Source organism: Dermacentor albipictus, chromosome 1 (genome assembly GCF_038994185.2).
Source record: "Dermacentor albipictus isolate Rhodes 1998 colony chromosome 1, USDA_Dalb.pri_finalv2, whole genome shotgun sequence".
NCBI classification, from domain to species: Eukaryota; Metazoa; Arthropoda; class Arachnida; order Ixodida; family Ixodidae; genus Dermacentor; species Dermacentor albipictus.
The window spans coordinates 28,750,240-28,776,917 of NC_091821.1; the positions used below are offsets into that span (position 1 = coordinate 28,750,240).

Consider the following 26,678-nt stretch of genomic DNA (forward strand, 5'->3'; position numbering starts at 1 on the left):
AAACCTTGTAAATTCAACCCCCGTTAAATAATTAGGAAAATTGGATAATTTGCACTTGTCCTTTGGTACCCGGCAGGCGTATGCATCATTTAAGGGAGTCAAACTCTCGTTAATTTGGAAGTATTTTGCCGCACATTGGTTATTTGGACAACTCTCGGAGCTCGACAAGCGTGGAGTGCCACAAAAGTGAAACGCGAAAGAGCAAAAATGGCACCAGTGCCCAACTGAAACGAAGCAGTGGAGTCCGCATCGCCATAGCGATAAGCAGAAATTGCACCTGAACAATAGAAACGCTGGAACGCTTCGTGCCTATTTGTGCCTTTACTGTTGCATTTATCGCCGCTCATAACAAAGTGTTGGCTGAATGCCTTTATAACTGAGTGGTTGCCATTCATGATGGCGTCAATAGTGACTGCAGTTCCCTCCGCAGCAGTTGCGGTAAACAGTAGTTTTGTTTTGAACTGGTGCGTGTGCTGACTGCGTGCCATCATAACTGCACGGTTGCCGTCCATGATAGCATTAATAGCGACCATGGTTTCGTCCGCAGCAGTTGCGGCAACCAATAGTTTCATTTTGACTCGGTGCAATGGCTGCATGCGCAATGTGACAAACACGGTACAAGCTGTTCAGGATGAAGAGCGCCGGCTACATTGTGTTGGGTGGATGTTGTTTGGCGACGAGCTGATTAGGAATAAAATAATCAGGATATCCACATGGCAGGGAAATGCGTGTCTCGGATGAAAATGCACACTGTGGCCGTGCTGTGAAAGAACTCGTGAGGCCTTCGCCGCTCTGAGCACTAATCGGTCACAAGATGTCCAGACATGCAGCTTTCGCACTGCTTTTGTGCAATATAGAAACACTATTTGCCGATTTATTAAGTAAACTTGTGTTGACATAGATAATCATTTGTTCATTGTTTTCTTAATACCTTTGATAATTCGACATTCACTTAATTCGGACATCTTTCTTGAGCCCGTGAAAACTGATTTAACAAGGTTTTACTATACCACCTTCAGTGTTCGTTCATTGTGTAAGCTGCTCGACAGTATGCCGATCGCCCCAGTGAGGGAGTGCGCTGGACATCAAAACACTCAAAAGTAAAGGTATCCACAAAAGGGATCAATTAAGAATATGACTCCTCAGCTCCTATGAACTGCTATGCAAGTGATTCTTGCTGCCAGTCAGTGTCATGGTGGTAGAAAACGCAGATAGGTCGTGAAAAAGAAGCCCTGCATACTAATGCTTATATGCTAAAACCAGTAAAGATGTCTGTTGAGGAGGCAGGAAAGATAGTACAGTTAAATCACTGCATGACAAATAGTGGAGCGCTATAACGTAAGGGTATTCCAAACTTTTCTATTCCTATTCCGCAATCAGCCCTTCGCGGCTGGGCAAAAACATTTTTAAACCACCCCCAGTTCACCTGTCTGTCACGCGACGCCACGAAAACCGCAGTAGCTCCCCATTTGATATGACGTATACACACTGATTGTGCATGATTTGACCGAACAAAAGAAAAATAGTTACTTCTCATTCGACGCCTTTTCACCATTAGCCCTCGGCTATTGGTCAAACGTTTTCGGGCTGGACCCACTTCACCTGCCTGTCACGAGATGTCACAAAACCGCGAAAACTCACTGCGTCAAAGTGACGTGAACGTGTTAAAGATGCATTAATATGCCGAACAAAACTTAATTTTTCTCCGAACAGCTGCAGGCTCCCCTTCCAGAAAGAAATAAAAGATGGCTGCCGCTGATCGATCAGGCACTGGCTACTCGCACCTGCCGGAGAGCATGGGTTTATTTGCATACAATGAAGCTTTTACGTGGCTGTGTAACGTTTTCTAGCACTTTTGGCATGCTTACGACCTTGCTCAGCCAACTTTTCTTTGCTGAGGATCCTTTTTAGCGGCATTCTTAACCTTCCGTTGCATGCCACTGCGATTTTCGACCAGCAACCGCAAGCTAAGGGAAAACAGACCAATCGCAGACGCCGGCACCACCCTCCTCATCCAATTATCTACTTTCACTGTCCTGACTCGGCCCCATCGAAACCCTCTCGACTTGAGCGTGCTCCTCACCTATACTGGCAGCCAATTACAAATGAGAACCCACTCAATGTAGGCAATGTTACTCATTTTGAAAGTAAAGAAAAGTGACATCCTATAAACTAAGAGAGCGTTTGATTGGGCTGCTGAGGCAACGCTGCAGGTCACTGCCCAATGCTTGCGTCTGTGGTTATGCAAATTTGACGTCAGGAGATTCTAATAAAAACACATTGGAATAATTTTACATTACAGGGCCCCTGGGTCAATTAAATATTGGGCACAATGAAGTTTTCATTATTCCCTGTTAGTGTCCCATAACAATGAATGTTTTAAAATTACAGCAACAACAAAATCAGCGACAGGGACGTTTTCACTTCAACGAAGTTTTCATGCAGCAAGCCTGGACACCACTCAGTGGCGTAGCAACAGGGGGTGCCGGTGGACTGTGGGCCCCGGGTGCAAGGGGCCAGTGGGGGGGTGTCATTTACGCCTGAATGCACCCCTCTTTCCGCCGGCTTGACTGGGCACAAATTGCTAAGAATGCTCCGGTATCCAGTAGCCTGAGCTCAGGCACCCGATGCGTTGCGCCGCAGAATTGTCGACTGCAGCTCTATCAACACCCCACGAAATAATTGCACGAATGTGCGGGCTAACAAATTTAATTCGCGAAATAGTCGCTAAACTACTCGCCTTAGCGGAACGTTTCATGTGGGGTGCGCTCGTACTGTGCGTTCATGCTGGGAGCAGGAGTCGCGAAACATACAGTGAGGCGTTGTAAGGCGTTCGGGCTCTTGGGTCCCTCTTCCGTTCAGAACGCGCAGCGAAGACTAACAAAGACAGCAGCAAGAGGGCGTTCAACCAGCGCGCCCGGCGCTCGCGTTTACGGCGAAGCATTCGTTGAGAGCAACGTTGCATAAATGGGGCCGTCAAAAGTCGCGAATGGGATTCTCTGGATCGTCTTCAGACTCGGTTCGGCCGAAGAGTTTGGCGGCGTGACTCGACAGGCTGTAGTCGTGGGCCCGCCGTGATGTCCGGTTCGCTTTTACTTCCCCTACTTCCCCAAAGCTACTAAGCAACCCCGGCAGATTGAAGAAGAGTTGTCTCTAAAGGTAAACACTAAAATCAGGCCAAGCTTGTTCTATTAACTGCATTTGTTGAATGTTATTAAAGGTAGGGAGGAAAGTAATGTTACAGCAATCAATTACTTTTTAGTAATTGTTCAATTACATTCATGGCACAGTAATTTACATGTTTTTAATTGCATTTGTGAAAGAAGTGATTGTAACTGGTTACTTTTTTTCTCTGTAAAATGTACAAGTATGACACAGGTACACTAACAGGGAAAACAAGAGACAAACTTGGGCCTTCTGTAGGGTCTGTGTTGTTCTCTTGTTTTCCTGTTAGTGTCCCTGTGGGTCCCACATTTTCAGTGCAAGCCTGCGTCATACTTAAAGATGTTGTGAAAATAGTTGGCATGCTATTACTTTACTGGGTTGCCTAAGTGATTGTCACAGCCGACTCCCACATTATCATCCATTAAAAAATAAGCAACGACTAAATCATCAATCCCGACAGTGTATATGCCCATTCTGGAGGCACTTCGTGTAATGACCCCATTCAGTACAATCCGTTAGAGTGCACGCTGACAATGTTACGATGGTTTACCCGACTAAATACAAAAGCTGCACCCTACTGCTGCTTTCCAGTAAGCGCAAGCAAGCTAAAATGAGACATTTTAGGATTAAAACCCTTTATCTATGCAACTAAAGCATGCTACAAAGTTTCATATCGGGTAAACTCAGTGTCAAGAAACTATTTTACTGAGCACCATTAATATTGTTGTGGAGGGACTTGACCGTAGTTTCTTTCAACCCAAGTCTTAAGTGCGGGGCCACAGCTCTATCTACCACAAAGCAGGCCGATCTAAAATAACTAGTGAAAAAAAGCAAATATGCTTCAAATTCAACTATACTCATGGAGAAATTTCTGTGGCAACGAAGGAAAAGCTAGAGGGATGAAGCTTCTGCACATGTGTTACTGCGCTAAGTCGACCAGCAGAGTTTGACAGCACCTTCGGCTCTTTCTATTTTTTGGAACAGCTACTGAAGCAGCATAGCTTCCATGTGCGGCTGTTTTACATTTTCTCACACGTGGAAGAGAAATGCACAAAAATAGGTTGGATCTAAAGCTCAGTGGTGTATTTTTGTCTAATTTTGTTGTTGTAAATAAGATGTTTTGTTCTTTCTTCCTTATCTTAAAATAATGCACATGAGAATGGGGGACTACTTTTAGGAGCGCTCTTAGTTGTGTGCGCTTAGCCTCTGCAGCTCTCAAGTTCAAGTTCATTTCAAGTTCAAGTTCATTTATTTACCACATACATGGAGTTCCACATAAGTGGTTGGAACGAGGGAAAAAAAGCTGCATTACAAACAGCTTGACTGGCCCCACGTCTCGGGTTCACTAAGGCAGCATGGCAATAAAAGAAAAATACATTTCAACGTCAGCGTCTCATGAGAAAAACATGATATGCACAGAAAACATTTTACAAAAAGTGAGATTTAACTGAACATATTTAACACAGCATGCTTAAAACAGCAGTGTTGGAGAGTGTGCGAACGTTTTCATAACAAATTTTCCTGTTTTCCCGTTATTGCCACAGAAAGTTGTCCGCAAGTACAGCAGAATTCACCAATAGATAGGAAAGGGTCAACTGGCAATCTAACTGGAATATTGAAGAAAGAAGCCATGCCTGGTGGTGGCCAGTAGCACAGAGAACGTGTATGGGCCGGCGGTCACAGTGGTGCGAGGGACCAGCTGCTGAAGAGCCCACGTCAACAGCACGGCCCCTGCGGCACAAACTAGACAGGTGCTCACTGCCACCCAGGCACTCAGGATTTGGGTCACCTCGTGGGTTGTGCTCCAGGAGGCGTGTGTGCATGTATGGCGAGTACCACCTGCACAATAACAGCGAGGAGGAGGAAAAGGAGGAAGAAAAAACAATTATCATCCATTGCTGTCGGGTAGGTAGTTTCTGGTGATAACATAATCGGGGCACCACTCAGGCATCTAGTGAAATGAGAAACAGAAGAGTGATACAATCGGGCTACATTATTCCTGCAGAAATACAAAACACATAGACTTCCCCAAGGTGATGCACTGAGTCAGCAAGAAAGTGGGAGAGGGTGTAGAGGTGCCACTTCATCCACTTGAAAAGGCACAATTAACCTCTAGTACTAGTCATACTGCTCTATGACAAGGCAGAATTTTATGCATGCACATTTTGCGCAACCCATGTTTAGTATGTCGAAATGGAGATGGAAGAATCGGTGGAACCAAGGTTCATTATCAAAGGACTTGCTAAGTTGGGTAAAACAGTGCAGAAATTCATAGAACGCTGCCAAAGGAAAGTAACATGTCTTTGTAAAAAAACAATTGTTTATTTCATAGCAGTACAAAACTGGTGTTTGCCGGTTGACATCATGCAACAGAATGTTCGGGCTCCAGAAAGCGCACGACGGCACAGATCGGCCAGGGGAAAGATGCTCCCTGCTTTGGAGTAATGCGATACATACGCTGTCTGTCGCGGTCAGCAGGGTCCCACTCTTGTGTGACGAGCAGGCACCAACTGGGTAGTGAGTCTTCTTGAACAGCTTAAGGGGGGGACGCGGGGATCAGATCGCGAAAATCGCAAAAAAGATCGATTTTTGGCAACAACGAGTTTCGGTATCTGCAATGCCTAATCTACATTGTATCAAAATGGTTTGACTGAAAACGCACTAAAAGTGCCCGAAAAAAATTAATTTATCAGTGCGTAGGGTGAGAAAACAGCTTTAAATCGCGCAAAATCACCGCAGTTCGCGGAGCCCTAACTCGTCTTTCCCGCCACCGAACGCTGCCATCTTGGTATCGTTCGAAAGCTTGAAGTTTCGCCATTCCGTTTCTGAATTCTTCAGTCGTCGCCATCTTGTAACAAACACACAAACACAAAAGACACGCGAGTTTGCTAGAGGCGGTCACACGGGCCCTGCGATGAAAGCGGGCCTCCGATTGGTTGCCGTACTGAAAGGCGTCTCGCCATTGGTTGCTGCTGCAGCAGCGGGCAAGCTGGCAACCACAGCGGACCGCAGCTGTCTGCTTTGAAAACCACGCCGGCGTATTTCTTTGTTTGACACTCGCAGAATTCGGATTTATGAAAGCTCCCAGGTCAGTGATGGATCGTCGCTCGTTCGAAAAGAACTTTTAAATGAAGCATGCCTTCGGAAAACGGAAGTGCAAGCCTCCTATGGTGAGAAGAAGACGGCGGCCAGCGGGAGAAGCGGAGAACCCGACTGAACACGCGGATAACGTGCCGCGTTATCTTGTACCGTGCGATTCCAGCAGCGAAGCCGACAATCGCCCTGTGACATCGACACTGATAACCAAGCCACCGGAAGACGTGCCAATGGAGGCTCTCGCACCTGTGCGTACGGCCGCGTGAGTCGGCAACCGAGATCGTATTGTTGGAGGTGACGCGGGTCGAAGGTCTCCATCGCCAGCAGAGACGGTGTGCGTTTCCGATGCATCGTGCGACAGGGACACGCAGCCTGTGAGTGAGCCCCAACCGTCGACGAGCTACATACTGTATGGTGACTCGAGGCTCACCAGAAGAATCGCCGCACGATTCAGACGCGCCTCGAGCCGCGTTTTGTGTCAGCGGTGACTGCAGAAGCGCAGGCATGCAGCGTTCGCAACTCCTTTCGCGCAGTGTCCGCGACTGAGCGGAAGCAGCAATGCCAAGCACTAATTTCGGCCCCCTGTGACTGTGAGTTCATTATTATGCCTGTTTCCGTGATGAACTCTTTGATCGCTAAAACTCTGTGCCCAAGATGCCAACAGTGTTCTGCGGGTGTGCACTGGGATACCAGGCTCGGTCTGGCAGTGAAAACGGTGGTCATGCACTACTCCAGACGGCGCAAGAAAAGGATAAAGAACGCCTGAAGAAGGCATCCAAAGCTCACCAAACAATGAGGCAAAGGTGTAAGAAGATGCCCGACAGCAATGATTCAAAAATATTACAGTCCTGGTGCCTTTTAATAAATTTGCAGTGCTTTTAAAACTTTGCAGCCAGTTTTCTCAGTTGCATTTTTTTTGTCAATCACCTCGCTCGTGGAAAGCATAGCACAACAATGGCTGGATCGATTTTGGTCCAGTTTGTTTTGCTGTGATCCACAAGCTGTGCTGTAGGTAAAGACAGTCTTGAAATGTTTCATTACCTTTCCATTATTTAATTATTTCACAATTACTACATGGCTCCATGCAGTGAAGCACAGTCATGTGCATGTTATGTTGAGCAAAAAATTATTAGCGCGCTAAAAAAAAAAAAAAAATCGACACTGTCTTGATGTAGATTAGACATCTGGGCAAATATGCAAAGCATTCCCAGCTCCCTATCATGTTTTGTTACTGTGCCAGGCTTTCCACAAGCAAGGAACGTATAAATTATTATAAAACAAAAACTAATTAAGACATTTTAATGAAATTTTAGATTTGTTTCCTCATTGCAATGTGTAGTGTGTGTGCCAAATTTCAGCCCTTTCTGTCGAGAAAGAAAAAAGTTAATTCTGATCCCCTCCTCCCCCCTTAACGACGTCGGTCGCCGGAAGGTATTGTTTGGTACTGTTTTACCTCTCCATTTTATTTAACAGCATATACATCTCACCTCTCCCATTCTAGGTGAAGACTGGTTGCCCGCAATAGTCCGGTGGCTTGATTTGACGACCACTGCGAGTTGTGTGTGGTTGTGATGCTATGGTGTCACCTGCTGTTCCAGCTGCTTATGCCCGAGGGCTCAGTGCATCTCTTGGTGGCTCTTGTGCCTCCCTCTTCTCTAAGTATGCGGCCCCAGCTGCGTTGTGTGTGCATGTTGCTCACTTTTTGGGCTTGGGAATCTCCACATTGAATCTACTGTTCCTCTATGATTTTGGTCTCCCATGCACCTGTGCTTTCGGATATTATCACGATGACGCCTGTAAGTTGCCCGTCAGTCGTTTTTGCCAGGAACAAATGCACTCTGCTCTGCTGCTTTATCATCGTAGGGAACCGAGCTGAAGTTCCACAGACGCTTTACATGTAGACTCTTTGTCCTGGATCAAGCTGCACGAGATGATGATTTGCGGGTGCCTCCTCATGGCATGTTGCTGATGGGATCATGAGGCTAAGTGGCATTGTCATTTTCCTGCCAAACATGAGTTTGGTCGGCGTTTTGTGTACAGCCACTGATGATTTCACGGGTTCTAGAATTTCCTGTGCCTCAATAGGCCAGTGGAGCTCCCTGTGTGTGGTCATGCGAAGAGCTAGCGGCACTATACGTTTTAGAAATTTTGGCGTAGCCTCAGGTTGCACGTTAACATTCAATGGCTTACCAACATGCCTGTCTCACTATCCGTCAAACATATCATCACATGCCAAAATTCCATCAGTTCTGATAGGGTCAATGCATTGATAGCGATGATTCTGATGTCCAGAGTCTGGAACCAGTCTCATCCGAGGGGGCTAGCTCCTTTGCGCCTTATGACGTGTAGGTACAGCTGAGCGGTTTTGACATTAGTTTGCGATTCCTGTGTTGCTGAGGTGCTATGTACTGTGCCATCTCACCTTTCAGATTGGAGTTGCATCTGTTGTGCCACTGATTCTGCTTAAGAAATAGGGTGTAGGCACGATCAAAAACGATTTCAGATTCACCCAGCAGGCGTTGCTGAAGGTTGCTGTCTTGTATTCTGCATATGAAGTGGTCGTGGAGCATGATGTCTAGAGGCACTATAGAGCACCTCCCACTTGCTGTAGCTGGTGTCGCTGAAGTGATGGCCATGTTGAGGGCTATGGCTGTGCCGACTCGGCGTGCAAGCTGGCAGCGTACATGTAGGTTTTGTTTCGAAGTTGTCGATTCTGTCGGTGCCTGGATTCTTTGATGGAAACGGATGCGACTAAGCAATTCGTTGGGCTTCGGGTCAAAGTGTTTGTTGAGGTGCTGCAGTACAGCCTCATACTCGACGACTGAAGGTCGTTATGGTGCGAGCAGGGCTCGTATGATGTCAAACTTATGACGACACAGACGAATTCTTGGAAAGGGTCGTCACTGGCTACGTAACTTGGATTTACCCATATGACATCGCGCTGAAGTCGTAGAACAAGGAGTGAAAAACGAGATACGAGCCAAGGCAAAAAAAAAGTGCAGAAGCAAAAAGCAAAAATAAGAGTAATGTTGACTGTGTTTTGATTGCCATGGAAGTGTGCTATTTGAAGTTGTACATGAAGGTCAAACTGTCAATGCAGCTGTCTACGTTTCTCTGCTGACCAGATTGAGCCTCCTGCGGCCGTTTTTTGTTCCCCAAGTGCAAACTGGTGCACTGGAGGTGGCATTTTGGGGAATGTGATGATAAAAAAGAAAATGACATTGCTGCTGAAGCATTTAACAGAAGAGGACTTCCAAAGGTGCTTTCACCAATGGAAGAAGAGTTGGAACCAGTGTATTGTGTCTGAGTGTCTATTTTCAAGGTGACCTCATTGATCATCTATGTACCTGAAGAGGTGGATGGAACCAGTGTATTGTGTTTAAGTGTCTATTTTGAAGGTGACTTTATTGGTCTATGTATTTGAATGTTTGCGAAATGAATTTGTTTTAATGTACTGCTCAAAATTTTGGGACAGACCTAACACTAATAGTAAACACTGGAAAATTTGAGGCTTAAACATACTAATGCAACAAGCCAAACTATGTAGAAATTGGCGTTTGGCATGGGAGGGGTGTTCAAATAGCAATATTTCCTCGAAATGTATATGAAGGTTTAAGAAGAACGACCTACAAAAATTGAATTCAATACCGAATATTTTCCCATTTCTAAACAAAATGAAATAATAAGTTACGTGGAGTCAATTTGGTAAAAAGAAAGAAGAATAGGAAGGCTTAAGTTATTTGATACATGTAATGCCATTCCCAATTGAACTTCCGGCTGACTGAGGAGCTAATAAATAAGAAGCTACTGAAACATAATTGTATTTGGCACACCATAAGAACGACGGCAATAAAAGGCAGGAACAGCACATAACCAGATGCTGGAGGAGATAAGCGGATATAGAGGAGATAAGATAATACTGTACTCACAGCACATAGTCCTAACTCTTTTGTTACCGCTGGAAACCTGCTCATCTTCGGTGCTTTTATGCGTTAACATTTTATTTCAAGACAGGGTAGTTACAATGTATACTGCGATATATAAAATTATAGCCTTATTACTGGTGTTTCGAATGGCTGTATAGCAGTGATATATGCTCAGAAAATTTATGAGAATTATGTGAATTTTCAAAGAAGCACAGCAAAGAACATAAATAAAAGTAGTAATTTGATATTTTTAGCATAAGTACCAAGAGTAAAAAAAAATCTGAGATATACAAATATGCACCTGGTTCTTAGTTCCTAATTATTGTAAGTTATGGAAATTTTTTCTTATCAGTACTAGCCATAGTGATGCCCATGCTATGTGGAAAAGCCGTAAAATTTCAATTGTGAAAACAGGTAAGCTCCTATTGTACAGGCAGCATTTATTTTTACTGCATTCTCCAAGCTTGTGAAACCACAGTAGTCATGTCGGGGAGCACGCAAAAGCCTCTTCATACTTGATTCTTGCATTGAAATAGCTTTTCTGTGCAAGCAAGGTGGTCTAGTGTGCATTCAACTTGCGACGGAGCCGCCACATGCTTTGTTTAGTTCCTATATAGTGCTGTGAATAATTGTACACTAATGAATAAAGGTACTTGCACAAGCAGTGCTCAATATGTAAGATTAGACAGCTAGTAAAGCTTCAACTGAAGGTTGGTCTGAAACTGACTTCGTGCTCCTGTGTGAGTGAAAGCCCCACACAACGGGAATGACTGCTCGTAATATTTTGTACATACACCGTAAAAGCGCTCATGGATAAAAGCAACCCATGGTGGGGAAAAAAAATAAAGTTGCACTTAATATTAGTCGAATGCCACTATCAAAAATACAGTCTACGCTCATTACAAAGGATCCGCATAGAACAGATTTTCAGATACAACGAACCGTATTTCAGCCTTAGTTTGTTCTACCTATTTTATTAATGCAACGAAGTTCACTTTTAACAGACCACACGACAAAGGACTATCGGCTCAGTGGACGAAATTAGTGTAAATTTTTGTCAAAATCAGGAGTATAGAACGAACTTTTGCCGTATTGACACAGGCTGGCAACTGACTTGCGAGGGTCAGCCGATGATCGCGGCTCAATATGTTGCGCGCGAGGGAGGGAGGGAAGCAGGGCGGAAGCGTGCCGTCTTTCGCACGCAGGACACAGGAGGGGAGGTGAGGGAAACACAGAGGGGGGGGCGGGGGGGTCTCTACTCCAGTGACTGCGCGGGCGTTGTATCATAAAAGCGATCTGCGATGTGGAAAAAGTATGAACTAGTGCGGGCGCCATATCTTGAATGCAATCTGCAACGAGAACAAACTGCGCGCCCGTGCGGGCCTCATCTTCAAAGTGATCTGCGATGTGGACAAAGTGTGGCTGTGCCGGTAGCTTCGTATGTGCTGTGCTTTCGACGTTTAGTTCGCGCTGAAGTGAGCAACAGCACGAAGGTCAATTCGTTCACCGCTGCTGCCGCTCTTATCTTGCTTATTATGCTATCGCAATCGATGCTTCGCTTTGCAGGCGAAACTGTGACTCCTTCTGTTTGTTTTTTACTTTGGATGTTTGTCACTCGCTCTTTGCAATAAAGTTGTTAGACATCGCAACGAAAGTTTCGGAAGAGAGGCATCTCGGATATTACAGAGTTTGGATGAAACGGATGTTTTTTGTTGGATTATCATTGTCCATTGTAATGAGAGTGAACTGTAACACGCACCGATGAGCATCTACCATTGTTAAAGACATCGTTAGAACACCCAAGACGTCAGATCAGGGAATTCGACAACCAGACAGAAGTTTCTGTGCCTTCACTGCTGCTGTTATTTAAAAATTACATTGCCAAACACAAATTCTGCATCCATTTATTGAAAGAGTGCTAGGAGCACTGAAGGCTAGTTTCGACAATATCTCCAATTGAAGTGATTTTTCCAAACTTCGCAATCTGCCAAAAATGGTCAAATCTGAAATAGGCAAAGTTCAGTACAGTCAACAACTGAATTTTTGGACGCCCAAGTTTTCGGACATGCCTGATATTTCAGACGTCTTCGCGGCACCGCCACGAGCCCCATAGAATCAATGTATAAGGACATGTGAAGTTTCGGACGCTCGAACCCCCCACTGTCCAATTTTCCGGACTTTTTGACGCGACAGAAGGTCCTTTGGCTCCTCGCGCAGCGCCCTTGCGAAGGAAATCGACTTGCAGCTGAAGCATATCACCGCTTTGAACCACAACTAGCCGAATCTAGCCGTCACACACCGATTTGGTTTGGCCATGCTGGCTATGTTCATCGCCGCAAATGGCTGCACTTCCGCCTCTGGCGGAGTTTCCGGAGCGGCGCTATTTCGTTTGTTTGCGCAGGCAGGCGCAGGCCACGTTTTGGCTAGTGTGGTGTGTGGTTGTGCTGTTGTGTCAAGTGTGCTCTGCGACGCTAAGCCTAGGTGCTTCGACGCTCGTCAGCGAACTCCACTGTTCGCAACTTGAGGATTTCGCTTGCATTCGATGGCCCCACTCCGTCTTCGTTGTCCTCGCCGATGGCATCGAAGCGCGGAAAGCAGTACAGTCGCCGACCGATTTTCCGGACTCCGAAAATTCGGACATGCCCGATTATTCGGTCAGCTTCGCGGCACCGCCATTGTCCCCATAGACCATAATGTATAACAACTGCCGAAAATTCGGACACCTTGCAACCTCTCGTCTGATTTTTCGGACACTCCTTGAGCCAACTCGGTCGAGAGCTCCATGCACCGACTCTGACCGGTGCATGGTTCGACTTGCTGAACGCCATTTTTGTTTTGAATGGAGCTTCCTTGCTGCCCCACAAAGTGGCGCTACTGGAAATCCCCGCTCATCATCATCGTTTCTGCCTGGTTAGATAGAGCAGAGTGGCTCTGCGGCAGTTCCGGTTTCAGCTTAGTAAGCCATGTCAAGACAATCCAGCAGCTGATTTGTTTCTTCGAGCAAGACGCTGCGAGCAGGCCGCGTTTATCGTTTGTGCGACTGGTGTCGGCACGGTGGTGTTTGCTTTGTGTGCTGTGTCGAGGTTTCGGTGATCCAACGCGGCATACGTAAACATCGCGTCAAGGGTCTAATGGTGCCGACAGTGCCCGCGCAGACTGCGCTGGGGAATGCTGGCAAGCGGGTGCCGGGAGGCCTAAGATTTGTCGCCTTCCGATGTGCTCCCTACTGACGCGGAAAATGTTCTGCCGAGACCTGCGCAGTGGTTGCATTGCGATTCCGGACACCGTCTCATTTGACAGTTTCATAGGTGCTGACACTGCTGTATTGACATGCGCAGAACTCAACGACGGCAAGATCATTCGTCAGGTTTCTGCTGAACCGCCGGACGATGACCGAGTCGGAAGATGACGCACCATGTGCTACGCTGCCGTCGCATGCGGAGCGTGTACAAGCAGTGACTGTGCTTTCAGCCGCTAATAGTGACCGTACGACCCTCTCCGAGATTCAGGCTTATCTGATTGCGCGTAAACGGAACAGCGTGCAACGGCACATTCACGATTTCTTCCAAGCCTACTGCCGAGCCCGAATAAGTGCGTGGAAATAAAGGATTTCATTTTTTTTTTCTTAATCTGCTTTTTCGGACACCTGTTTATTCGGACATTTTCGCAGTCCCCGTGAGGTCCGAATAAACGGTCGGCGACTGTACCGTGCCCACGGAAATAACTTTTGAACAGTTTGTTGACGTTGACAATGAGCTAAACTTCTGCGCAGAACTGACTGACGAGGGATTAGTCCGTCAGGTTGCGGGGGATTCAGAAGACTCCGATGTTGAAAATGAGGAGCCAATGCCTGTGCCGCCTATAATCGCCGAGTTGACGCGAGCATTGTTGACTCTTTCATCGGTGTACAGTGCTGACATGACCCTTGCTCAGATCGAGGCGAATATGATCGCATGCAACCGGAGCGCCGTCCAAACAACAATCAACAAGCTCTTCAAGCCACTGCAGCAATAACACTGGCTGCCCGACGATGCACATGTACATAATAAACCGGCAGTCAGCTGCATACAGTTTTTGAACGCCTCTTTTTATGGCGCCTTCATTGATGCTTTGGCAGGGTTTCGGAAGCCTGGTATTTCGCCTTTTACCTCTAGATCCGAGAAAAAGAGAAAAAAAGTGCGTTATTTTGCATGCATTCATTTTTTCGGACTGCCGGAATTTTCGGACGTTTTTACTTTCCCTAGAGAGTCCGAAAAATCGGTCGTTGACTGTAGTCATTTCAAATGATGCATAATGTTGCTAGGAGAAAAATTTCGACGGAAATGTTTAACAATGCGTAGAAAAACTGAACAATTTCTATAGGTGCAGTAACAAAAGAGTTAAAGGTGTTTTAGACATGGCGAGATTGTCCAAATAATAAACTGCTTTGCCTAAATCGATACAAATTTGTTGGCTGCACAAAAATGAGGCATCCTTATTAAAAAACTAGAAATCATTGAGCAGAAGTGAACTATTCCACATATTTGCACAGCAACTGAGGCCTCTCCACAGCATCCACAACTCCCAAGCACTAGAATCATATGGAACAGTGACCAGTTGTGTCTGTTTCTTTTTTTCTGCGGATGTCGTAAGTGTTGTTACTCCTTATTATTGAACAGAAATGCATATTTGACAACTTCACTAGGCGAATTGTTAGAATGAATATCAAAGATTATATTTGATTCATACTATAAATTTGGATATTTACATTCTTATATTTACTTGAAATTGCTAAGGAGCCATTTCTATTAACTTCACAAAGCAGCCTGAAATGTGGTCTTGAAGTACAGTAAAATCTCGTTAATTCGAACTCGGTTAATTAGAAATCTCTGATAATTTGAAGGTTTTCTGCAGTCCCGTATTTCCTAACGTAAATTTGACCGGATAATTAGAACCGGCGGCCTAGGCCAACTCGGTTAACTGGCAGGTTTGGGGTGCTATGTGGCAATTCTTGATCCTCATTTCACCGCAAACCCGACGAAATGACGGCCATTCGGAGCCGCGAGGCGACGCCACATAGCAATCGCGATTATTTATAGACGAAGCGCCCGACCCATAGTACTGCAGGCACAAAAATCAGTCCACGGCACGCCCCGCGCACTGCCAAAATGTGCGCCTGCAGAGAAGACGTGCATTACTGCAATGCAGCGGGGATACCGTTTTTTTTTTTTTTCATGTGCTCTCGTTTCCCACTCTCCACATGCTCCTTGCAGTCAAAGCGTCAACGCATGTTCCGTGCCGCTGCCATTGGCTGCCGTTTGCCAATTCTCTCTGCGCCTACGGCGACGTGTGTGCGCGCAACGCCGGTCTGCGCCGTTTCTTTGTGTGATGTGGTTAAGGGTGTTGCAGCTAGCGTGGTGTTTTTTTTTTTTTTTTGCCAACAAAAACGTTTGCAGCGAAGGACACTGCAGTCAAGGGTCGAAAGCAGGGCAAGGAACGAATTACCATTCTGTTTAGCGCGAACATGTGCAGCAAACACAAGCTGCCACTGCTTGTAGTTGGATAGAGTGGGAAGCCTCGCTGCTTTAAGGGGGGAAGTGGGTCCTAAAAATTTTTTTCTTATTTTTGGGTGAATCTTTAATAAACTCCACTGTCTGGGGCAATTTTTCGTGCTGATTTCAGATCTGTAATTAGATTTTTGATAGCTGTAGCAGTTCAAAAAATATTGAGGTGTGAAGTCAAATTAATTTCAAACTCGTTACGGGGCTTTTTGATGATTCCGTCTTGCTAAACCAAAAACTAAATGCATGACACCATTGCTAAAGACCTACTGTAGGGGGTGATGCTATTTTTAATCATTTGGAAGCATTTTGCGGACAATAAAACAATCTTGCATTTATTATGAACATATTTTTCTAATTAGCAGCGAGTACTATACGTGAATGTAATTTTCATGACGGTGCAAGAGTAATAAAAATAGCATCACCCCCCAGATCATTTCAATACGAATAAAATGATACCACCCTTGTCATTTTTGGCCAAAGACAACCCAGAAAAAACACCCGTAAGGCGGAGTACAGTGTGCAAAAACATCGAACTGAAATAAACGCATTTGAAGTTTCAAACAAATGTAGCTTTTGCTGAAGTGAATCTACAGCAATACAAATGGCACCATTTTGAAGCTCTACGTTTTGCAAGAATGGCCATACTAAATGTGTGACTGCACACTTTCAAAATAATAGCACACTGGCCACTGAACTAGTACAAGAAACTTTATTAGGCACCATGCTCCACAAAGAGCATGGTGCCTGGGTTTCATACCGAAGTGTAGAACTCTGTGTGGGCATGAATATAGTTCCAGTGTTGTACATGCAGGCTGTCTGATTGATAGCAGTCTCTATTACAATCAGTGAGGCATATTTTCATTTGGTATAATTGACCATGTTACTGAATGAAGGCTCTGAGTGGAAGTAGCCTTCCAAGTAATCTTCACCTGACAGTGGCTGTGGAACTTAGGATCAGAGAGCCAGTGATAGATATGCAGCTGCTAGGTGCTTTCCAGAATTTTACTTTTGTATGATGCCTCGATCACTTCTGCAGCCAGGTGTGTGCCAGCCCATGGGGCCTAGTGAACAGAGCTCATGATGAGGTTCTCTTTATGAAGGGGTGGTATGATAGATATTGTTACGAGCTATCGTGACAATATGATAATCGAGTGAACGCGCAATGTGCTTGGTTGCGAGTTCAAAGTGCCGATGTGCGAAATGCATAGCCGCAGATACAAGGAGCCGACGCGCGATGTGCTTAGTCGCGCAGTCCGAGGTGCCGACGCGCGAAATGCCTAGTCACAGGGTCGAGGAGTCGACACTCGATGCGCTTATTCGCGCAGTCGGAGGCGCCGATGCACAAAATGATTAGGTGACGGTCCGAGAAGTCCGCGCGCGATGTGCATGATCACCGAGTCGGAGACTCCCTATGCGCGAAATGTTTAGCCACGTTTCCGAGGATTGCGTGCGCGATACGAATTTGTCACGAATTCGAAACACCGAGTGCTGAAAGGCTTAGCCGCATGTCCGAGGATTCCGCGCGTGAATGTTGGTTGCGAAGTCCACGTCGCCGATGCTCGGAATGCTTAGCCGCGAGTCAAACGTCCACAAGCGCAGGGATCGGCCATGCTACTGCGATGTCCATGTAGCGCCCGTTTTGACACGTCGAGATTACGGCGAGTGGAAACATCAAACTCGCGAGGTGCAAAGAGCCGAGCAGACGACGCGAGCGCCGGACCAATGGCGAACCGCGCTGGAGTCACGTGGCAGGCGCGGCCAATCGCAGACTCCGGCACGACCTTCAATCATTTGCTTTTTGTGCGCTTGCTTCTGTATGGAGGAGATCGCTGAAGCGGCAAATTTGAAGACGGAGAAATGCGCTTTCCAACGAGACCAAGATGGTGGCGCTCGGTCGCGCCGTTCTGGAGATATCGTGGCGTGAAAAACGCTGTTCTTTCTTGATTTCCGCGAGATTTTTCGCCACCTTGGCTGATAAAACGAATTTTTTAGAGCACCTCTAAGCGGTTTACAGTGATGATATTTGGGTATCAGATAGAAAAGGGGTTATAGAAACTGAAGATGTGATTTTCAAAAAATCGATTTTTTGGCCATTTTTCGCGATTTAAAACCCGTGTCCCCCCTTAAAAATGCATGGCTGCCGCTAAGGGAAGAGCTTATCTGCTGGCACAACAAGAAAGCCTGGTTTACAGGCACAATATTTGAAGATTACATTCGGCAGCTTGACCGTAAGTTCGTGGCCATAGGCAGGAATGTACCCTTCGTTGTTGATAATGGCCTGGCGCATGGTGACATCTGACACCTGAAAGCTATCAGGATGGTATTTTTTCCTCCGAACAACCACGCCGATCAATGGACCAAGGCGTCATTCACCACACGAGCAAGATTTACCACCACCACCTGCTCAAGCGCATGCTCCTTTGCTACGACAATGGCAAGGAGTACTCCATCGACATCCTCGGGGCCATATGTCTTGTTGTGTATGCATGGAAGCAAGTGGAACCCACTTTGATCATGCGGTGTTTTGAACACGCTGGCTTCTCGAAGGAAGGCACCGTTGATGCTGATGCTAACTATTCAAGTGCACTTGATGAAGAAGGAGCCGAGTATTGAGACCGCATCAATGCACTCTGCACAGATAATAGCGAATCTGGTGCAGTCGGCTTCGTATCTTTGAAAATGATCAACAAGTGTGCTACTCAGACTTGGAGGGTGAAGCTACCGGTGATGCGACCATGTGCGATAACAGCGACGACGACGACGCTAACGAGCGCTCCTGAGCATCTGCTCTCAGGGAAGTTATCGGAGCGCTAACATTATCCGCAGTTTTGTTGAGTGCCACGGTGGAACTTCTATGGTGCACTTAGTTGGCCAACTAGAAAACATGACCCCTGGAGCCTCGAACTTCAGGACGCGGCAAACAAGCATCTGTGATTACTTTAAGTAATCTAAAGATCAGCGAATAAAGGTAGTGCATTCCTGCAGCGAAATTTTTAGTTTGGGTTACATTTTTTTTTGTATTTGGTCAATTCGAAAACCTGCTTAAGTCGCAAATTTTTTGCGGTCCCGATGACTTCGAATTAATGAGGTTTTACTGTATATTAAACCACTATGATCGTCCTTGAACTGTTCGTTCTATTTTGCTGAAGTTCACTTTCTTAAAGACACGCAAGTACCTTTCCTGTTTTACGAACACACTCGTTGGCTAGCATAGAAAACATGAACATTTATTTAGAAAGTTGCTAATAAATTGTGCAATTAAGTGTAAATAAAATGGGAATGAGCTGACTGCTCCAAAGTGAATAAGTGTGCGTCATCAAGCAATCTTCTACTACTGTACTGTAACTACAGTATTTACGGTCAATGGATCCACATACAGCATACTTTCGAATGTAACAGGCCATTCATCTCACTTACAGTCAAACCCCGTTACAACGAACACCACATTAACGAACATTTCAGATTAACGAACTTTTAAGAAATCCCGTGCCGACTGCTTATAGTTTCAATGTAAAAATATTTCACTACTACGAACTTCAGAATAACGAACATTTCAGAATAACGATCGTTATTTAATTTCCGTGTCATCTTAACAACACCTCAGTACTACGAACTCATATCCCGAAATGCGAGGATTCTTAGATTTCAGTGTATCCGTCACGGCAGTCGGAGCTCTAAGCTAGCAGACGACGCAGCGCGAAGAGCGGGCGCCTTGCAACTTGCTTCCCGCAAAAACCTGAGATGGCGCGGAAGGAGAAAGATGCGGGCGGAGACTTTTTCTTTTCCTTCTCCGTTGTGGAGGCAACGACGCACCAGGTTTTGTGAGTGGAGAGGCGGGGAGCATGGGCTCGTAAAACCTGAGACGGTGCGGCAGAAGGAAAAAAAAAAAAGCAACTAGCAGAACTGATAGTTGGGCGAGTTGGTACGAATTCATAGTAAAATATTCTTGCGCGCACAATTGACAAGGACACAGTGAAGCGCTCGTGTGTCCCCTTCACTGTGTCCTTGTCAATTGTGCGCGCAAGAATATTTTACTATGAAAAAAGCAGTAGTTAACGCTGAAGTGGGCCTTTCCTTTTTTTCCTGTTGCGGAGGTGACGACGCATCACGTTTTTCTTGCTTGTTTTCTCAGTTCGCGTGCTGTCACCGGTATCAGGCCTGTCCATCTTGTTTTTCTTCTGGTTATATTATTGTGTTAGAAGTGCGTGCCGGCGTTCGCGTTGCCATGAGCTCAACAACTCTAACCACGGCGAAGAAGCGAAAGCAGTTTTCTTTGAGCGAGAGAGTAGAGATTCTTCGTGAGATAATAGACGGGAAGAAACAATACGTCGTGGCTAAAGAACATGGTGTGGCGCGGTCGATGATAGCCACGATTCTCAAAGATAAGGAGAAAATCTTTAAGCGCCAGCAAGAAGCTGCACGTTATGGCAGCACCCGAAGACCGCGACGAGTCCGTGTCGGCCACAGGTGCGTTGGACTGCTTGCGAAAACTCCGCATATTTATAGCCAAAAGCGGCACAGCGACCAAAGGCGTGCATATGAATGTGGACGGTCTGGAATCGTTCGTGCTGCAGAGTCTGTGCTGCACCCGCCAGAAGACGATCACGGACTATTTCAAATAAATGTGCCTTGTCTGACGATCACGTGTGCATTGTGTGAGAAACGTGTTCAAGGATGTACCGTTTCAAAGGTAGGACGTTTGCGTTACTGAAATGCTATTGTTATGGCTAATTTTTGGGCTTTCACTATAACGACCTTTCAGATTAACGAACATTTTCCCGCGGTCCCCTGAAGTTCGTTGTACCGAGATTTCACTGTACTAGTTTGGTCTGCCTACATTATCAATGCCAGAAATTCCACTTTTAACCCTTTCGCTGTCGGACCTTTCTGGCCGTGACGCACCCCCAGTGTCGGCTTGGTTTCAGGGAACGAGCATAACAGGGAATGAACGTAGCAATTTATTTTTGATTATGATTGGTATACAAATAACATAGTCAATGCAATATGCACATTTCAGTGTTCTGCAGCTGTTGTTAGTAAACATCATCATCATCATCAGCCTGACTATAAAATCCGTTCAACATCCGAATCTGACGATGCGGAACCCTCTTCCTCGCATGCGACTCTGTCCGAGTCCGAATCCGAGCTCGGCTCGTATTCTGAATCGGAATTGAGCCACTGCTCCAATGAGCAGACGAAGGTCCTGCGCGCTGAGCCATCCGAAAATAACCGCGCGCAGGGAGGATGCGCTTTCAGTCACCCGCACAACGGAAAGCAATGGGACCTTGCGTGATCAAGAAGACAGAGGGAGATGGAAAAAGGCTAAACAAAGTTCGAAGGGCTTTAGGTTTACTGCTGCAAGTCGGAAGCGAGGGTGCGGCGAGAGAGCGAACGAGTCACTCTTTTCGGAGATGCAACGGCACGTGCACCTGAACTTGACGCGCCGTAGCAGGCACACCAACAGAAGAAAAATAAAAACCTTCAAACCAGCGCAGATGGCAGAACAACCCTTGAACCCATAAGCACACGCGTGCGACGCATGATACAGCGAACACGGAGCCACCGCGCCACTCAGCAAAGAGAAAGTGGGGAGTGGCAATCGCGCCGTACTCTTCAATACATGGAGTAACACAGGTCGGGCGAATGTACGAACTTGTAGAAAGAGTTAACAGATAGCGTGGCCAATGCAGGAGCGCCAGCTTTGCGCTCTGGCGCGAAATTTTGAACGCACGATAGAGAACGTACTGGTACGTCAGTGACACTGTGGGGGGGAGGCGCAATGATGTACCAGTACGTCCGTGACAGCGAAAGGGTTAATGGAGCCGGCTGTAATGGACCATTGGGTACAAAGAACAATATTTTGGACTAATTTTGTCTAGATGGTATAAATGCAATATGCTTCGTTGTGGTGGTTTCTAGCATTACCACATCATTTCACATTAGCAAATCAATTTGCACAAAAAGGAAGAAAGGCTGCTATTTGCAATGTCTGGAAGCGTGTGATGCAGTCAAGCCGCCTTGCGTGCAGCGCAGCAGCAGCCAAACATGGGCTCCGAGTTGAACTTGCCTTGTACCGCAGCTCTCGTTTGAGCTACTGGTTTTAGAGCAGTTGTTGCTTGTAAGAAAATATTATTTGAATACAGTTTATTCTACTGATCACTGTTTGGTATAAAAAACTGCCACCAATGTTTATGTCAGCGGCAGCGGCGATGCAGTTGGGCCAGGCAGTCAGCACAGGGCACTCCCCAGAATTGTGCCGGTTGTTAACCTTGTCATTTGCTTGATAACCAGCGACCGGAATACAGTCGTCGACCGTTTATTCGGACCTCACGGGGACTGCGAAAATGTCCGAATAAACAGGTGTCCGAAAAAGCAGATTAAGAAAAAAAAATGAAATCCTTTATTTCCACGCACTTATTCGGGTTCGGCAGTAGGCTTGGAAGAAATCGTGAATGCGCCGTTGCACGCTGTTCCGTTTACGCGCTATCAGATAAGCCTGAATCTCGGAGAGGGTCGTACGGTCACTAATAGTGGATGAAAGCACAGTCACTGTTTGTACACGCTCCGCATACCACGGCAGCGCAGCACCTGGTGCGTCATCTTCCGACTCGTCATCGTCCGGCGGTGCAGCAGAAACCTGACGAATGATCTTGCCGTCGTCAAGTTCTGCGCATGTCAATACAGCAGTGTCAGCACCTATGAAACTGTCAAATGAGACGGTGTCCGGAATCGCAATGCAACCACTGCGCAGGTCTCGGCAGAACATTTCCCGCGTCAGTAGGGAGCACATCGGAAGGCGACAAGTCTTAGGCCTCCCGGCACTCGCTTGCCGGCATTCCCCAGCGCAGTCTGCGCCGGCACTGTCGGCGCCATTAGACCCTTGACGCGATGTTTACGTATGCCGCATTGGATCACCGAAACCTCGACACAGCACACAAAGCAAACACCACCGTGCCGACACCAGTCGCACAAACGAAACACGCGGCCTGCTCGCAGCGTCTTGCGCGAAGAAACAAATCAGCTGCTGGATTGTCTTGACATGGCTTACTAAGCTGAAACCGGAACTGCTGCAGAGCCACTCTACCTAACGAGGCAGAAACGATGATGATGAGCGGGGATTTCCAGTAGCGCCACTTCGTGGGGCAGCAAGGAAGCTCCGTTCAAAATAAAAATGGTGTTCAGCAAGTCGAACCATGCACCGGTCAGAGTCGGTGCATGGTGCTCTCGACCGAGTTGGCTCAAGGAGTGTCCGAAAAATCAGACGAGAGGTTGCAAGGTGTCCGAACTTTCGGCAGTTGTTATACATTATGGTCTATGGGGAGAATGGCGGTGCCGCGAAGCTGACCGAATAATCGGGCATGTCCGAATTTTCGGAGTCCGGAAAATCGGTCGGCGACTGTACATAGGAAAGTGCAGTGTCATGCCATGTGGTAATACGATTACCACGTAAACACAGTTTATTTATTTATTTCAAATTTGATGTTTTTACTGTTTTTGTGATGGCAGCGAAGCTCCACCATTTCACAACATACTGTGATCCTAATTTTGGATAGAGTGAACTTCAGATATAACGGACCTTTTTCGCTAAATTATTACGGTCCATTTTAAGAAGTGTCGACTGTAACCGTGTAAAGCCTGCCCTTGCTTGAGGCTTGCGCCCCCTCTTTTGAGTGCAAAAATTTAAAGGTTTGGCAAGTATCGCGTACCCACATGCTGGTTAATTTGTACAAGCTGCTACTTGACGACACCAGTTACTGTCTTGTTGATGACATCTTCGTCATCACTGCAACAACGCAGTAGATACCACATGTTTAAACTGTATCAGTTGTGCTCAGGCATTCTGTTTAGCTGCATCATGATTTTGGGACCATTAGGATGGCATCGCTACAAGTAGTGTGTGTGTCAACTTAGAACACGTGGAGTGTGCTTTCATTCGACACAGTTATCAAGAGCTTTAAAGTGACAGGGATCTCAGAGAGTAAAGGACTGCATGAAGGACTACCAAGCCTGAGCACTCATGAGGTGAGCTCATCCATTGACAAAGGCAGTGGAAGTGACGAGGACGACGGAACAAAAGTGTTCACAGTAGGCTGCCGGTGGTTGCATTATTCTGCACAGTAGTCCGAAGCTTAAAAGAGTAGCTGCTTCGTGTAAGGCCCTCACCATGTTAATGATCCATTTAAAAGAAAGAGAGAGAGAGAGATGATGCAAGCCTTACAGAAGTAAATACCATCTTCATTATAAGCAGTCGGGCAATATTCCTCTGTAAAATAAAGATTCACACTTCTTTGTAGAATTGCCATGAAGTGAATGCTATATTATTCTGTGAACTGCATTAAATGAATCTTGATTGCACAGAGGTTTCACAACACCACCTAGATGATGATGCATGCACAATGCGAAGCACATTTGACTGCAATGGACCAAGTGTAGCCAGACATGTTGGTATCTTACATTGTTGCACAAATACTTCACAAACCTTGCACACAAAGTTTTATGGCTTTAACAAATCTACATGACTCCTGTCAACACATACTAAAGAGTGACAATCTAACCTGCAGGCACCGCCATCAGCATAGGTAATTCCTTCAATTGGATAGTCTGTCCAGTCCAATAAACAGGCCTCCAGGGAAGGCTTGAAGCCAGGGAACACATCCAGGTCGGAGCGACGAGCCCCACTCAGGCCACCATTTCCACCTGTTCCAGCTACATTGCTGCTGCCTGCACGAACTTTGCAGACTCGTTCCAGTGTCTTCACGTGCCACTCTCCCATCTGCATGGGCACAAAGCCCCAGAAAGTACATAATGGCACTCAAAATGATAAAGTCAACAATATGTCCTGATCTTAAATGGATGGGCCTTAACATACAGTAAAACCTCATTAGTTGACCCTTGTTGATTTACCGTATTTACTCGCATAATGATCGTACTTTTTTGTCAGAAAAATTGACGCAAATTCAAGGGTGCGATCATTATGCGGGTTAAATTTCCAACGAAAAGAAAAAAAATTTTCATCCTGCGTTTGCTGCGGGATGCGGGTGTGCGGGACACCAAAACAAAAATGGAGGCCGGCGGAGCAAGCCGAACGCGCCGAATGCGATTTTTTCCTCTTCTCGTGAGTACATAACGTGCATTGAAACGGTTTCTTCCGTATCAGTAATGAATAATATCGTTAATATCGGCAAGTTTGCGGCATTAACGTAGTCATGTCCACTTTGAGGGGACATAAACTGATGTGTGCGCTTAGCTGCCAGTGACATAGAAACACATGGCCGGCATGCTGCGGAAACTGTGGCATCTGTCTTCACTACTATCCTAACACGGCACGTTTCCACTAAGGGTGGGCCAATATCTTAGCTGTGTTACAAGCGTGGGCATACGAACAGGGTACACTTCTAACGTATCAGTGTGAACGTGGCTACTGTCGTTACTGCTCGCAATTTGTTGCATGCCCCCGAGTGCAGATGAGAAAAATTGAAAGGTGCCTTTTTTGTTGTTGTTGACCACAACCATTATAAAGCCTACACATATTAAAGGCAAGTTTGGTTGTACCTCTTTTTTGTGATGGAAATGCGGAAAGTGATGAAAGTAACGAAATGAGGCGTCTACTTTGGTGCATGCAGACCGCTTGGTTTGTCTTGAGTCGTTTGCGTAGCATTCGATAGATGGTAAACACGATCATTATTAGGTAGACTTGGCACACGACATATGGCTGCGGCAAGTTCGGGGTCCAATCATTACACGGGAAATAAAAGAAATCGAATTTTGACGACAAAATTCAGGGGTGCGATCATTATGCGAGTAAATACGGTAGATTTGCAATTACAGTGCAGCCCCCTTATACATTTCAAGAAGAAAAAACAATCATTATAACCAATTATCGTTATATCTGGACTAACGTAAAAAAAGAAAAAAAAAAAGAAAGCTGCCAAACATGCCTTTGCAGCTCTGAAACCAAATTTGCCACTTACGATACAGGATTCACATTTTAGAAATAAAGCTGTGAAAACTGAAACGTTTATTTATACCAGCGTGTCATGCTACGTGTGCTGAAGTAGTCGGAAATCTGCACTTGCTTTCACGGATGTTTCAGGCTCACAACCGTGGTGTGCATCACGTGCAGCGGCTGCGCGTACACTGGCGGCTATAATTTAGCATACATTAAATCATTTAGTGACTCTACCGACGACAGTGCACTTTGCGTGAAGATTGGGGTGTGTTTCAATGTCAATCTTGTCGCCTCCGTCGCACAATACCACCGTCTGCTGAGAGTATGATTGCCCCGTTGGAGAATCTTCGCAGAACGAGGCAGCGCTATCTGAACTCGGAAACTACTCCTCGAAGCACCACCTATTTTATCGCCTGTAGTGACGTGCTCCTAGAGTTTGGCAATGTCAGTGGCTGCCACCGTGTTGGAATGTGTTGGTTTCACACACGGGGATTTCGTCCAAGTGCACAAAAAGTCCGCTGTTTTCGTTCATTGGCATGGCCACTGGTTCAAGCCTTCATGATTGTGGTGCTCACAGTTTTCAGAATCATCAATATCAACTACGCGAGCTCGTACTTTGAGTCTTGTAAATTTTGCAGCTTCGTCTTTAGCGACACAGCTTTGTGCATTGTTGGGGCACCTAATGCGGCTTCTGGGGCGCATTTCCGCACTCGCCGAGGAAAAGAAGGAGATTGTAGGAAGGGAGCGCAAGCGCGGTTCGCTTCTCAGTCTTGCTCTCTCTCTTTTTTTCTTCTTTTCCCTCTGGACGCCCGTTGGCAATGCAGACGCAAAGCAGCTGGCGTCATTTTCTGGTATGCTGTGCCAACTTGCGATGCTCTCTGTGGCTTTCACAATCGGCGCTCTGGCGGGATGTGCTATGTGGTAACGGCGGCAGATATGAACTCGCGTAGGCAAGCTTTTTGCCCAGTCTCGGTTAAGAAGAACTTAGTGAAGGAAATT

The 26,678-nt window shown here is 46.2% G+C and overlaps 1 protein-coding gene across 2 annotated transcripts in view; it reads right to left on the reverse strand.

Moving 5' to 3' along the window:
* The window catches only part of Dora (zinc finger SWIM domain-containing dorado), a 217,181-nt gene that overhangs the window by 138,079 nt on the left and 52,424 nt on the right, over positions 1-26,678 (reverse strand). For both annotated transcript variants that reach the window (XM_065437182.2, XM_065437183.1), the window contains exons 9-10: positions 24,286-24,503; positions 4,800-5,004 (exon numbers count right to left, since the gene is read on the reverse strand). In XM_065437182.2, coding sequence (XP_065293254.1) covers positions 4,800-5,004; positions 24,286-24,503 — 423 coding nt within the window. The remainder of the gene's footprint in view (positions 1-4,799; positions 5,005-24,285; positions 24,504-26,678) is intronic.